The sequence below is a fragment of the Rhopalosiphum maidis genome, chromosome 4 (genome assembly GCF_003676215.2).
Source record: "Rhopalosiphum maidis isolate BTI-1 chromosome 4, ASM367621v3, whole genome shotgun sequence".
NCBI classification, from domain to species: domain Eukaryota; kingdom Metazoa; phylum Arthropoda; class Insecta; order Hemiptera; family Aphididae; genus Rhopalosiphum; species Rhopalosiphum maidis.
Window position 1 is genome coordinate 1445344 of NC_040880.1, and position 15775 is coordinate 1461118.

A 15775-nucleotide genomic window follows, 5' to 3' on the forward strand; every position below is an offset into this window, starting at 1 on the left:
AAAATAAAAAATTAAAGACCAATAAAAAAGAAATATATAATTGAACCACCTATAATACGTATATTATATTATTACAAAACCAGGCAAGATTTTTGGCATTTTATTTCATTGGCCTTAAATATAAATACAATTAAAGTATTTTAATTTAAAAATAAAATTATTATCACAAATTCGTTTAGGTACTAAAATACAAATTTATAATTTTACTATGTTTTGATTTCAGCAACTTTGTAAACTCCCAGTTCAGGAGCATATTTTGCCACATAGGCTGTTGTGTGCTTGTGAACTGGTGTTAAGTCAATTGTTGGTGTTACGTCCAGTGATATAGCAGTAGCGCTGGGGCCTGAAATTGCTGTAGCATTTTTGCCTACAATCGCTGTGCCTATAGGTCCAGCTCCGGCTCGGCCGCCGATTCCGGCGAACGCGATACCCTGTGGCTGAGCCACTGCTATTGTTGGACCTATTATATACATACGAGACACATTTTAATTTCAAATTTTTAATAAAAAAAAGTTATAAATATAGCTATTATAGCTTATTGTATATGTAGGTACATAGTATATTATAATGTATTAAATAATATCGTCATATGTAGGTAATAAAATTATATTTATAAAAAATAATAAAAATCATATTATTAAGTTTTTATGTTACCCTCTACCTTTTTTTGTATTTTTTTAAATTTAAAATGTTAACAATACTCAAATCTATTTAAGCTAACTTAAACTGTAAACGACCCAAATCAACAATGTGCGTTTTTCAGGATATTTAAACAATTTTTGATATTGGTTTATTATGTCATAAATAATTGACATAAAATTATTGCATGAAAAATATAAACCGGTTAAAGGGTTTAAATTATTTAAGCAAAATAAATACATTTTTGTTTATTAACCAATAGTTTTGTATTACACATTGAAAAAAGTAGTTTTAAAATACAAGGATATTTTCGAAATACCTATTATTTGACAATAAATTCGTATTTTAAATCAGCTTCTATAATAACAATAGTATTATGTGCATCGAACTGGCTCACGTTACTATCATATTTATATTGATTTCAAATAACATTAATTATATAAAATAAAATTATAAAATTGTAATTGAATTGGGAAATTGTATAAAATAATTCAGTCGGGTAATAGCTCCAAATTAGTTCGAACCTGTAGCTACTTTAGATTGTGGTTGCTGTTGGCCTTCAGCGTTGACTTGGAGTCCGGTCACATTAGAATCTACGACAACAGAGGATTCGTCTTTCTGGGTTTGTTGATCGTATTGTTGGAATGGTTCCGGCTGTTGCGGGAACGGTTGATCTTGCTGTTGATGTTGGTATTGTTCTGGTTGGTATTGTCCTGGTTGGTATTGTCCCAGCAAATGTGGTTTTTGGGACTGCAAGTATCTCTGGTATGCTTGTGCTGCGGTACCTTGGTTAGACTGTGGGACCTGGTAGTATTTTTGTTCAGCAAACTGTGAAAATTAAAATAAATTGTCAATAATAATTGTATAGAAAAAATATAACTAACAATAATATAATTTGTAGACAACATATAAGGAAATTTCAGCACTTATTAGAATTTCCGTAAAAACCGATTTTATTGGTGTAAGCGTAATTAATGTTAAATTTATAATAACATTATTATGTATACATCTGTAGCACAGATTTACGTTTTTTAATTTATCGGTTTTGTTTTTGTATATTATCCAAGACCATAGTTAAATAGACATTTATGCCAGGTAAGTTATGTCTTATGCGTGATTTAACAATAATTATATTTCATTACCGGTTGTGGTTGTTGGAACACAGATTGGAGTTGACTTCTGGGGAAAAGGAAACTTGAAACTGCGCCATTGTTTGCTGCATTCAATTTAGCTGGATCGAAGACAGCTTGTTGATAAGGTGCTTGTCCATAGAACTGGGGTTGACCGAAGTAAGGTAAAGGATAAGCTGCGAATTGTTTAGAAGGCGATTGAGCTGGTTGTTCGTCGCTAGCAGCTTGTTCTGATTTGGGTGCTTCTGCTGGTTTGTCACCTTTTCCTGGACTTGTATTTTCAGCTATAAATTAAAAATATAATATTATATAATTTCGTGTTTTAATTATTTTTTATATTTTATTGCCGTACCTGAAGATTCAGCGGTTGCAGCAGCCGCGCCGCTTTCTGCTTCTGAAGATGGTTGAGCTCCAGACGTCACGTAAGGGAAGTTCGGCACGTAGCTCCAGAAACTGTTTGACAAGTATTCACCCCAACCGGGTTGAGCTGCAGCGGGTTGGGTTCCATCATTCTGGACGTAAGGTACTGGGTATTGCTGAGCTGGAGAATAAGTTGGGAAAGGAGCGTATCCGTAATAATAAGGGTTGTAGGCAGGACTAGCTCTAAAAATTATATTAAAAACATTTTATTACAAGAGGAAAATATTTTAATTTATTTTATCTGATGCTTTTATAAATTTCTATATTTATCATAAAACTTAAGTAATTATTATATATCTATTTAATGTTTGAAAATTGCAATTTTTTATATGTAATATATTAAATTTGATATTGAGTAAATTGTAATTCATATTATGTTTATATGAAATAATAATGCAACAGCATATTATTATTAAGTATATTCAATATACAAAATACATTTTTATTCTTTTTATTTGACTGTAAGTCTTAATTAAAATTTAGAAATATAAAATGGAAATAAACATAAAATATTATACTTACGGTACAAAGACTTGTCGATAGCTTGTATGGGCTGGGTATGAGGCGGCTGCTACATAGGCGGGTTGCACACTGTATTTCGGTTGTGCAGAGTAAACTTGGGGATATACTTGAGGATATGCTACCGGGTACGGTTGAGGATAGTATGGCACAGCCTGATTTTGAGAGATCTTGCACTGAACACTGACTGCCAATAGGCAAGATAGAGTAAGAAACTGAAAAATATTAATATATTAATCATAAAACATTGTTAACGGTTTACACATATATACATATATATAATATATAAACAATAATAAGCTAACCATTTTATTTTATCACGTTTAACTATGTTAAGAAATATATTCGAAGGACGAGGAGATACCTATAAACTTAAATATAACTACTATATAATAAAATATATACTTTAAAGTATAAACAAACCAAACAATATTTCATAATTATCTACAATGCTTCGCATTTATAGAGCATTAAATTCATGTCAAGTTAATTTTAAGTTATTGCGTATTAAGTGACTTATAATTAATGTATTAATAACAATATTATTAGCTTCTACTCCCGATTGGTACCTAATACCGTTAGTATCATTACAAAGAATAAAGAACTATAGTTATGCAATACAATACTTTAATTATATGTGGAATACTCTACACGGCATCCTAGATTCCCTTCACTTCTTTCGTCCCGGACACGGTGACAAACAATGTATCGATTAGAAAACAATTTTTTTTTAACAATACCTATAGGGAACTATAATTTTGTCAAAGCAAGATTAGATATGTAGAAATTATTTCGAAACGTGTAAGTACTACAACTATTGTAAGTTAAATTATACGACCATTTTGAGCCGTGACCCATCATAATATACGCGCTTATTATCCACAAAATGTTCAATATGATCTTCAATTCAAAATTTAATATTTATTATTATTCGATTTTAACGTAATAAAACGTTATTATGTTTAGTCGAATATAACGAATTGTTACAAAAAAAAAAAAAAAAAACAATTGATTTATCAATGATTTAAAAAAAATATTTTATAATTATGAGTTTTCAGATGATTGTTACGAATAAATTATGTATACAAAAATCAAGAAACAGAGATCAAATAATTTATATGTCCACTAAAGCTACATGTATTTATGAGTAGTGGCAAACGTTTTTAACCTGATACTTAATTCAATTTTATAAACTCGTGATGTCAAAATATTTTTATCTATTCATAATACGTATAGAATTCTAAAAGTACAATGTATTATATATAAAAAGTGAAATATCAAATATAATATTATTGTATAGGATACAGTAACCAACAACATTTTTTTTTTAGTATTCAAATAATATAATACGAGTATATGAATTTTTGTTTTAAAAATTATTACTTTTAATGAGAAAACTATTAATAAATAAATATAAATTTACAGTTATTTTGATTTAGATTACAAATATTTTAAATATCACATTAAAATATATAAGTAATTCAATTACGATTTCACCTACTCATGGAACCACTCATTATTTATAAATAAATAAATAACGGATGGCATGGTGCACTAGTGTATTTGCACAGAGATCTTATAGTTCGTTGATCTGACAAAATGAAACGAGTTTTTTTTTTAACACGACTAAATGGCAAATTAATGGATGGTCATGATTATTATACACGTTGGGCGTAAATTATATTGTACTAATTTCTACCTACTATATACCTAAATTAATCTTGAGCTGATTAAGATTTCGAGGTTAAGAAAGGTTATTGCCACTATGCTCCCAATTAAAGCTAGATAATATATTGCTTACCATTAGACAACATTTTGCGAATTTTGCGAATTTAATTTAATTTATTTAATGTAAATTTGACATAGAATCTAAATTCTACTTTTTTTTAAATAAAATTATGTTCTAAAAAAAAATATTGTTGTCTTTTCAATGTACTTTTATACATATATTAATATTCTACGCATATAAAAATAAAATAAAAAATAGTTCAATATTATTATTATAAAGGCTTAACAATTAGCTATAGTTAGATTAATTTTGTGTTTAAAACTTTAAACTATATGCTACAAATACCTATATAAAATAGATAAAATATAAGTTAAAATAACTGACAGTAAATTATTATACTAGTAAAAGCATTTTATATTTATTTTAAATTTATATGAACCATTATGCACTAAATAAATATTTTGAATTGATTTTTAATGCTATGAATATTTTTAGGTATTGAATGACTAAGAGTTGCAAAGAATACGATCATTTTATTGATATTATCTTCAATAGTAAAATTTAATTATCTTAACAATAGTTATATTTTTTATAAGTATGTAAAATACCAAAATGACTACAATAATGCTTACCTTGAACATGATTGCAGACTTGTGAAGACCAGTTCAGTGAAGTGTACGAGGAACGTCTACATGCGAGGCTTATAAAGGATCTCGACTCCCTACCATCGAACTGAGGTAATTGCCCAACGATTCGCTCCGGTAAAACCAAGCTAAGGACTTACGGTAGGTATGGAAAAAACAAAAAAATTATAGATTCTTGACATGATCTCCACCAAAGTGTAAAAATCGACAACTGTTTGAATTATACATATTTATAAATTTATTATTAAAACCCGATTGTAATAACAACCGACATTATTTTAATATAATAAAATAATTATTTTTCTTCAACTAGTTCGTTGAATACAACTTATTAATTTATCATATTTTGTTAATGAACCATATTATTTTACTTGAAATTTAAAATCAGTTTATTATAAAACATTTCTTGTTTTAAGATTTTATAATATTGAATACTTACATCATTCAAGCACTTACGTATAAGAACCTGCGTATACTTTACAAGCTATAACGTTAATTAGATGGGTTAAACTTTAAATTACTCAAAATTTGTAATAATGAAATATTTACATAATTAATACTTAATAAATATAGAAAAATGTTTATAAAAAATAACAATAATTCGTCTATTTGTGTATTATAAATATAATTATTTTAAATTGGTTGAAAGCATATATTATACATTATAATATATCTATGTATATATATATATATTATTATATATTTACATTATATTTATTAGTTATAAATTCAATAATCGTTGAATAAATGTATATATTATGACAAAAAATGGTAATCAATGGAATGAAATAAATGATAATATAATTTTTACAAGTATTTCAATAATTTAAAAAAATGATATAATTATCATAAAATTAATTATTATGTGATCAACAATGATGGATATTATGCTATAAAACTTTCTAAATTATAATTTAAGTATCTTATTAATTGTTATCAAATACTTTGCAATTACCTATACACAAGCTTCAATTAAATAAAATATAGAACAAAGTGTGTAAATAATAAATACGTTATATAAGTATACGACTGGAACACGAAAGTGTCATATAAGCAATTGTCATGTACATATCACTATTGATACAATACAATTTTAATAAGCACCTATAAGATAAAGCTATGCGCATACCCTTATGCAAATGAGAAGAAAAAGTGTTATATTATATTGCAATATAGTGATTAGCACTTGTTAATTGTCATAGTATGTCTGTCGAATTATAATATTTATATTAACAATATTATAATTGATATGCTATTATATAATTTGTACGCACAATATCTTTGCTTAGTTTAAGAATTAAATATTTAGAAATCAGTTTGAATCCAAATCAGTAATAATTTATACCGGAAAGTAAAACATAAACCTTAATAATACAAAATAAAAATCGATAAGACATCTATTTTTTCTAACATAGCGGTTGATTTCTAGTGTAAACAAATGTAATGTTTATTTATAATGAAAAATATGTTTCAATAGGTACCTACTGTTATAATTTTTAATGTTTATAGCATAACATAGTAATTACATTACGATTTACAAAATGATTTTGTTTAAAGCTTAACTTTAGCTATACTTTAGTATTTACATATGTGTATACCATGTAAAGGTACCATTCAAATATTTTAGTCTACTAATTTTTATCATTATAGTTGAAGGCATTTAAGCCATATTTTTTGAAAAATTTTAATGACAACACTAACAACTAACCACAAAATACGAAGATTCAATACTTTTTTTGGTCATATAAATTAATAATGAAGTCGATGACGATTAAATTATTAATAATATTATTTCATTAAATCTATATTAATTATGTATATTACTACCTACAAATTAGTACCTAGTATCATTTAATATCTTATACATAGAGGATACTTAATTCGATAGATTAGGTTCGCAAAATGAAGAATTTTCTAATTCGTTTTTGATCTTCGTCAGTTCTAATGAATATTTTTATTTTTTAAATATTCGTTTCTTAAAATCTACAATTTATCTTCATATATTTCACATATTGTACATTATAAAATATTAATATTTTTTTAAATATAAATAAATTTATTTTGTAGTTTATGAGCACAATTATTTGTATATTATAGCAAACATATTATTAAACATAATAATAATTGATACAATTATTAATAGTTTTTAACTGAAGGGACAATTGAAGCAGACGATTTAATATAAAGTAAGTACATATGTTATAAAATAAAAACACCGTTTGGTAATATGATTATTGTCTGTTAAAGGTACAGATATTCTCACGGTACCTATTATATTATTATTATGATGTTGACATTTATCCAATGTATACAATGTGTATACATATACAACACGATTATCGGATTTATATTTAATGGGTTTAAGGGGACGTGAACATGTTTGAACGTTGCATGCGTTTTAAACATTGTGGCTGCTAAGAACATTGAATAATAATATTACCCGTACCGCAAAGTTGTATACTCGAGATTTGCGCGTAGGCTCGCTTTACATGCACTTCCAAAGAACCGGTCTAATAAACGATAAATTAACCTAACCGAACGAGTATTCATATCTATACGAAAAAAATAATAATAATAATAAATTATATAAAAAAAAAAACGTTAACTTTGGGCCGTTGACCCTGACCGAGAACTTCAAATGATATCGTATTCCAAAATCACACGACCCTCCTATGGTTGGACTCATGCTGGATAAATATCGCATTGTAATTTATTGTATGGTTTATATTTCATTCTCCCACACACACATTTGGAAATGCAGATTTAATAACGTATTATGGAAGTTATGATATAACCTACGAGAGATAAGTAATCGACTTATAGTCATCTTCTCGAATATTTTCTACTGTCACCCGCCAAGGCCAAAGTCCCCCCTCCCCGATTTCCATTATGATATTATTAGTTTTTCATCTTTTATAGGATTTTTAATGCATAATAATATTGATAAAAAAAATTTGAAGCACATAAGAATATTCTTTTGTAGTTAAAATATTTTGTCATCAAAATGGGCTAAGATTTAATCACTTATTATTATCCTGTTAATTTCAATATATTATTATACTACTTATATAATACCAATTATCTCTATGTATTCAATGATTTGTCATGTGGAAATAATCAAAGTAGTTCATCTACTTTAGAAAATGTTTTAATATCTACTCATAATATTAACAATTTATTAAACCTACTGAAAATATCTTTACTTTAATGTTAGATTATTGTATGGCTCAAATACCCCTAATATTCATAATACCAAAAATAAATAGGTACAATTGATTCACAAAGCTCTATTCATCAAAATAATATATGTAATGAAAAAATGGTTTTACATTCAATATTTTTAAGTTTTGGTTCAAAAACTCAAAATCATTTTTCATTTCATTATATAATTGTAAAATATCTCGTATTTTAAACTATAATATTGTAAATATATTGGTTTGCAGATAAAACAAGGTTTATTCATAATGTATTCCAGTAAGCAACTATTAAAATTGTATCAAAGTATAAAATTCTTCCATAAAATAAAAATCCCATTTTCCTTATTTAAAAATAAGTGCTTACATTTAATAATATACTTCTATAATACATTAATTTAAATCAAATAAGAAAAAACTATGTTCTTTTAGATACCTAGCTAATGTAAAATGTATAATATTATAATGTACTGTTATAAAAATTTATTAGTTCTCGATTTTAAACACTTATAATGTAATATGCATGACACATGTATTCTAAGCACAAAAATAAACACAAGATTTATTTTTATTATTATTAAATTTGCATGATTTTACATAAATAATTTTATTATAATGAGTTTATTTTAAATGAACTTACAGTTTAAATCGTATACAATATTAATGTAAAATCATCATATAGCTACAAGATTAAAATATAGAATACATTTCTTTAGATTAATACAATTTTTAATCATATTATTATTAAAATATTAGCATTCTTAAACAAATATGCACTAAAATCATTAAGAGAATACAACTAAAAAATGTAAAACCTAGTAATCATATATCTAGTTTTACTTTTATTATACTAGATTCTAGTATAATAAAAGTAAAAAAAATCCTGATATTTAAGCCTAATAGTTTTTGAGATTTTATTTGCAGTCAAAATATTAAATGTTAACTTATCTAGCAATAAATATAACGAAACTAAAATAATAATAAAAAATATATATATTTGTAATAAAATATAAGCCCTTCCTATTATTTAATATGTTTATTGTAATTTATGCAGAACAATCGTTTTTGAATATTTTTTAAACTTATTTTTGATTTGATTTAAGTTACAAAAACACGGTGGAACAAATCTTACAACTGTCAAACGCTAATACTAAGTCTTTTCTGACGTCTATATGGATTGTTCACGTACTATCTAAATGTATAATATGAGTTCTATTCGAACCATTTAGTTTATTATAATATTGTCACAATAGGCATCCATCATAGGCACGATAAAAATCTTTGAAGCAAAGACATTTTTTTACTGTCAGACGAGACCAGATTTCATTAATTTAATGGCCGACGACTGCAGGATTATAATATTTTCTAGTAATGCGGTTTCCTCGTTAACGCATCTGCCATCTGGTATGCCATATAAACTGTACAATCACATCAGCAAACCAGACTTGACGTCGATTATCTTTTGACAGGACGTACCCGATGAGTTCCACGATTCGAAGAAACATTTTGCGGTTAGGGGCTGATTTTTAAATCAAGGGGTAAATGATTACGGTACCATTTTCATATTTCGTTCACAAAATATTCCCTTCAAAGTTGCACACCCATACGACAATGGTGTGGTATACACGGTTTGCATTATGCAGCTAGCGTAAATTCGAAAGGTCTTCGACCTGAATCCCATCGCGGTAGGGCGTACTAAACAATCTGGTTTATTTGACGTAGGAACATGCCATGTTTGTTCCAACTTTTTTTTTTTTTTTTTACATACGGCCTTACATTTTATTCTGGCCACTTATAGACGCGGTATATATGTTACATGGGTGAGCCAAGCCAAGCTTTATTGATGCCAAACGACCTACACGGCCCTTTTTAAATTAACACACGTCGATTGTTTCCCACCCGGCAACGACGAAACAACTTCAGGACGCACTTTGATTAAATAATAACGTGAAGATTACAGAAAACATTGCAGTCTGTAGGCAATAATATAATATATTGTCGCTTAATTCATTCAGCTGGCCGATATACAATATATAAAGGTAAACAAATACGACAATTACGACAAATTGTGTGCGTGATGGATTTTTAACTCGATGAAAAAAATCATTTATCTACAGTATGATATTATAGTAAATCCAATTCACACTATAACGCATATCAATATACTCATAATATTCCAAAGTCAGCGGCACGGCCTAAACTACAGCTATTAAGGTCGTTGTTTGTGTTGGGAGTTCAAAATAATTAAAATATTCATTATTAAAACATCTTTCTGTTTATTTTAAACTATTATTAAAAATATAATGATTAATGTAAATTTTCTATTGAAAAAAATAAGCCATTGTTTTATTTTAAAAATGTATAGTTGTAGTCACGATGTGTAAACTTTCCGTATGTACCTACTCTAAAGTCGTGTGTTTCCGTTAAAATACGTACGTCCGCGGAAGAAGAATAAATTGAAAAATTTAAACTGGTTATGTAATACTGTATTTGTAAAAATAACTCGTATACTTTATTTACGATTACTCAAAACACATTAGACGATAATTATACCTTTTAAGAAACGTCATCAGAAGACAAAAGTAAGAATAAATTATAAAATATCTACTTTTTTTTTTTTACTTTGAAGTTCGGGGTTGTTAAAAGAAAATATATTGTAACGATTCTTTTGTACTACCTATGATAAACAACGGATATTACTTATTAGTTTATTACATATGTATACATTATACATCCATTAGATATCTTAAACCAGTTTGTTTAAGTGCAAATTTGAATATTCTTAGTATATTGCGTTGTATATTGTAATAACCGCTGGCGGTCCAAAATAATTACTATTATTATAGATCTTACAAATACTATTTTATATAAAAATGATTCAAATAAATTAAATATACACAAATAATTTATTTATAAATAATTGCCCAACCCTTCAAATTCCTCTTTGATGATCTGATTCATTTTTTAGATATTAATAACAGATATCATTATTATTAGTTATTACTTATTACTATAGATTGTCGCTAAGATATGACGTGTCACATTAAAATAATATTTTGTATTTTTGTCAAATATTTTAACGTCCTTAAACATTTCAATTTATCTGTCTAATCTTATAACCATTCACTGCTATACCTATCTCTTGATTTTGTCGTACGTCGTTTAATATATTATTATATTATCATTATTATGACATAGCATTTTATGTAAATTGTAAGTATATAAGGTGATTCAATAAACATGCTCAATTCTATTTTTACTTCAAAAATCTATTATTTAGAGCATTTAAATATTATATTCATTATAAATTAATTAATTATTTAGTGGATAATTTTTCTGAAAATGCTGATATGTATAAATATCAAAATTTTAACGAGTAATTTGAGTTATTTAACTTTGTGTAAAAGATAATTATATAAGTAGATTATAATGGATTTGGAAGATAATATGGTAATTTGACAATTTTTGTAATTAATATTAATCTATAAACATTTATAATTTGTAAAAATAGACCAAGTATAATTATAAATTCTAGATCCGAAATAACATATATTTTATATTTTTGTAAAACCATTTTTAAGGATTATTATTCATAGTATAAACATTTTAATAGCTTAACACTACTGATATACATTTTGAATTAGACACAATATAATTAAAAAAAAAAATATTCTCTAAATAATGTATTGTAAAAAAGGAAGTTCTCATTTGTAAAACAGGAGTTTGTATCACTATGAGATACTCCTTCAGTAGTATAACAAATTTCAACAATTTGAAAATGTAATCCTCCTAAAGTTCAAAGTATAATATTTAAAAATTCCAAAAATCGTAATTTGAATAAATTCATAATTGAAGGGAAAATTAAGGGGGTGATTATGTTTGAGAAACATATAATATATGTATTGTTTTAATCAAAACTTCACTTCATTAGACATTTTTATTCTACTTATTATTTTTATTTTTTAATTCCTTTATAATTATAAATAACTGTGCATCTTAAATAATCTGAAAAAAATATTTACTCCTCATGCGTGGTAGTGTTGAATACGCCGTTGCTTTGACCATAACGTATATGTAACATAATATAATAAAATTAAATATATATAGCACTCACCCACGTACAATTACTGTGTATTCAGATGATATTTATTAATATTTTATTTATAAGCATATTTTATACTTAGTTACTTTTGTTCGTCGCATATATTTTAAATATATTATTTATATTCATGAAACGCAGTCAAATTTCATAAGAGTTTCTTTTTTAATATTAAGTATATGTATTATACTACTAAAAAGGACTCGTGACGTTAAAATTTTAGATTTACAGATAAAAAGATTTTTTTTTATATATATTTTGTTGTTCACACCGTTTTTAAATAAAATAAATAGGTAGCTACTCGTAAATATTCATATAACACTGAATACTTTGGTATGCAAAGTAATTGGTACCTATAGTAGAGTAATAAGTACCAATAATTTTTTTCAGTAGTTTCCTGCTTAACGAAAAATTAAGTTTGAAAAAAAATAATAGGCACATAACAACTATAATAACATGTGTTTTACAACTATATAATACACTTTTATACGATGTTGATGTGGTTTTTTTACTTCAAATCTGATATTATCATAACACACAATAGAAATAACTAAATCATGTGATAAAAGGAGTGGAATGAGATCCATCTGCTTTGTTTATTTTTAATCCATTCAAAAGTGTGTTATACTTGGAACCTACTTTCCTGTTCCAGTTCATTATATTGTGAGCTAACGAAATCCACACGATTCACTCGTAAATAGTGTTGTTAAGTTTCAAGCGTTTATAAACCAAACATCAGTTGAATAATTCAGCTAAAAAAAAACTAAATAACATCTAAAAAATAACGGCTGAGATATGAACCTATAACCTAACCTAATAATGTAACCTTTCCGTGTAGCGTCAACAATTGAAATAATAATCGACGTGACTCAACTTTTCTGTCAAAACCCTAATACACAACGTATATTGTCACTACAAATTATAAACACGTGAATTATAAGTTATAACACTTAATTTTAGGTATATAATATAAATTACACAAATTTCACTATTGTTTTCCTATTTAAAAGTATTGTATATGTTATACAATGAATGTGGTTTTTTATGAAGTAACGTTGCCGGGTTAGCTTAGTATAATAATGTGTTTAAACCACTCGTATTATATAATGACGTAAATGGACGTATAAATAAATCATATTATTTATACTAATTCAAAATAACCATTTTGTTTTGAGTAAAGATTTTTTTTTATAATATGCATATTGATAAAATTTAATGACATATTTATTTTTAGAAAAGTACTTGTTATACAAATGTATATTATTATACTTGACGGTATTTGGTTCGATCAATATAAATTATTTTCTAATTAATATTTTTTAAATATGGTTCGAAAAGATTAAATTATTTTAGTTATTCTACTAAGGATATTATTAATTATTAGTAAAATTTATTACAGATATTTTGAAGTTTAGATACTTATCAAAATAATAAAATTAATTAAAAATCTTGAATAGGTTAAAAATTTTAAAGTTAATTTTTGTTAATATTTTAAGTTTTTTACAAACATTAGTTAGTGGTAGAAAAGTATGTACTTTACAGTTAGTCAATAAACAAGCGGCCAATTTATGGAAATAAACACAAATATTAATTTTATTTATAACAAAAAATTGAAAAGTTTAAAAAATTGAATTGATTATTAATTTAACATATAATGAGTACTGATCGTTTAATTACTATATTGTAATCTACATACGAGTATAAACATTTATAAGTGTAGCAGACTTTTTCACTGAAAGACACAAAAGAAATAATATTTTCTAAGAAGTATTAGCTGGTATTATCAAAAACCAGATTATTTCAGTACACCAGCTATACACGATGTAGTTAATTTTAAATAATGTTTAAATTTATTTACCTAGTGATTTGGAATTTCGATTCTAATCGAAAACGGAGGAAATAAAAACAACAGATATATTTATTAGCCGTACACGTAATGTATTATAATTATTGTAACGCACGCATAATATAAACATAAAAATAATACTATATCGAATGATTTTCACATTAATCATTATCGTGCCAACCTATGGCGCAACCATTGGCCGGAGTGGGATGGGAACGGTCGTGATACGTCGCTGACCGCCGATCGTATTATGAATTGATGAGTACATTTTTTTTTACCGTCAAATATACCTGCGGATATATGGTTTCCCTAAAAAACATAAATACGTCGCTCCAATGGTCACAATATTGTATACTATAATGACTACCTACTCCTGCATTTAAGCACGTATATAATACTATTATCTTATACCGCGTTGCGGGGGTCATCCACCCACAACAAAACGGGAAAGAAAAAAAAATGACAAATATAAAAAAAAAAAAAAATCAGTTTATTTAACTGTATAAATAAAATTATATAATTATAAATAAAAGTTTACGCGTTAAATATAATGATGAATATCGTATGGCAAGGACTGTGATATCGTATTAATATTATTATACGTTATTAGGGCTAAGATTTTTATGCATTAAAATATTTTTTTTCCTTTAGTCATCCAAATATATTGGTTGCCCGTGTTTTATTCACGATTTAGCTCGTGTACTGAATTGAATAGAATAATTGTTTTCTTTCGCATTTTCAAATATTTGAATCAAAACGCAGACAAATACATATTTTGAGAATTCTCGAGAATTCATTTAGAAAATGAGTGTGAAATCATGTTCATCAAAATATATAGATCTATAGTTATCATTTTATATGTACTAAATATGTTATTTATAAACTGAAATGGTCGGTTAAAACGATTTCGAAGTTTGCCCAATTTTTTAAAGGCGCTAAATTAGACAGAACAACTTTTGAATAATAATCTAATAGTCTGAAAAATTGATAATAAAGTACTTGATTGTATCATTTGCGTTCGATCTCTGTATGAAACTATTTTAATGATCGATAGAATTTTGAATATTTTTAAAATAAAATGCGTATAAATCCTAACCCTATACACGTTATTATCGTCGTCGTATAAAATATTAATTATAATATCCGTCGTGCGCAGACCGACTAGTCCGTTAGTTGACGTTTTGGGCGGCCCCGTACACGGGTCTGAGTATGAATCCCCAAGCGTGTGACTCGGGTATCTTGTACAGCGGGTAAGTGGGCCACACCTGCGGGACGGCTGTGTCGACAACGGAGCTGCTAACAGCGGGTCCGCGTGGGCCGGCGGATCTCCTGGTCTTGACAGCCGTCTTGGTCGGTTGCGGTGTGGCTGCAACGGCGGCGGCTGCGGCCTTCTGTCTGTGCTTGCCGCCGTTGCTGGCCACGCCGACTAGCGCTTCGGCGCCGGGTATGCCGGCGATGGCGGTGGCCACCGGTTTGGCCAGCGCCAGGCCACCGGGTCCGACCACGGCTGTGGCCACGGGCTTCGAGGACGCCACGCCGCCGGTGCCCGCGATCG

The 15775-nt window shown here is 27.2% G+C and overlaps 1 protein-coding gene across 2 annotated transcripts; it reads right to left on the bottom strand.

Annotated features, from left to right (window-relative positions):
- Positions 1 to 95: 95 nt before the first annotated feature.
- Positions 96 to 5168, bottom strand: LOC113549931 (paternally-expressed gene 3 protein-like). Of its 2 annotated transcripts, XM_026951460.1 has the most exons (6): positions 5070 to 5168; positions 2712 to 2923; positions 2122 to 2372; positions 1782 to 2053; positions 1164 to 1467; positions 96 to 460 (listed from the first exon to the last, which is right to left on the bottom strand). In XM_026951460.1, the coding sequence occupies exons 1-6, from the start codon at positions 5076 to 5078 to the stop codon at positions 207 to 209; spliced, it is 1302 nt and encodes a 433-aa protein (XP_026807261.1). In that variant the 5' UTR covers positions 5079 to 5168; the 3' UTR covers positions 96 to 206. The 2 variants fall into 2 exon arrangements, with proteins under 2 accessions (XP_026807261.1, XP_026807262.1); XM_026951461.1 differs by lacking the exon at positions 96 to 460 and having other exon boundaries at positions 872 to 1467.
- Between the last annotated feature and the right edge of the window lie 10607 nt (positions 5169 to 15775).

Excerpts from the sequence above, each read along its gene's own strand:
- LOC113549931 (XM_026951460.1), bottom strand. Across the intron at positions 2,054-2,121 it reads TGCAACCGCTGAATCTTCAG|CTGAAAATACAAGTCCAGGA; the intron begins GTACGGCAATAA and ends TTTAATTTATAG. Across the intron at positions 461-1,163 it reads ACAATCTAAAGTAGCTACAG|GTCCAACAATAGCAGTGGCT; the intron begins GTTCGAACTAAT and ends TGTATATAATAG.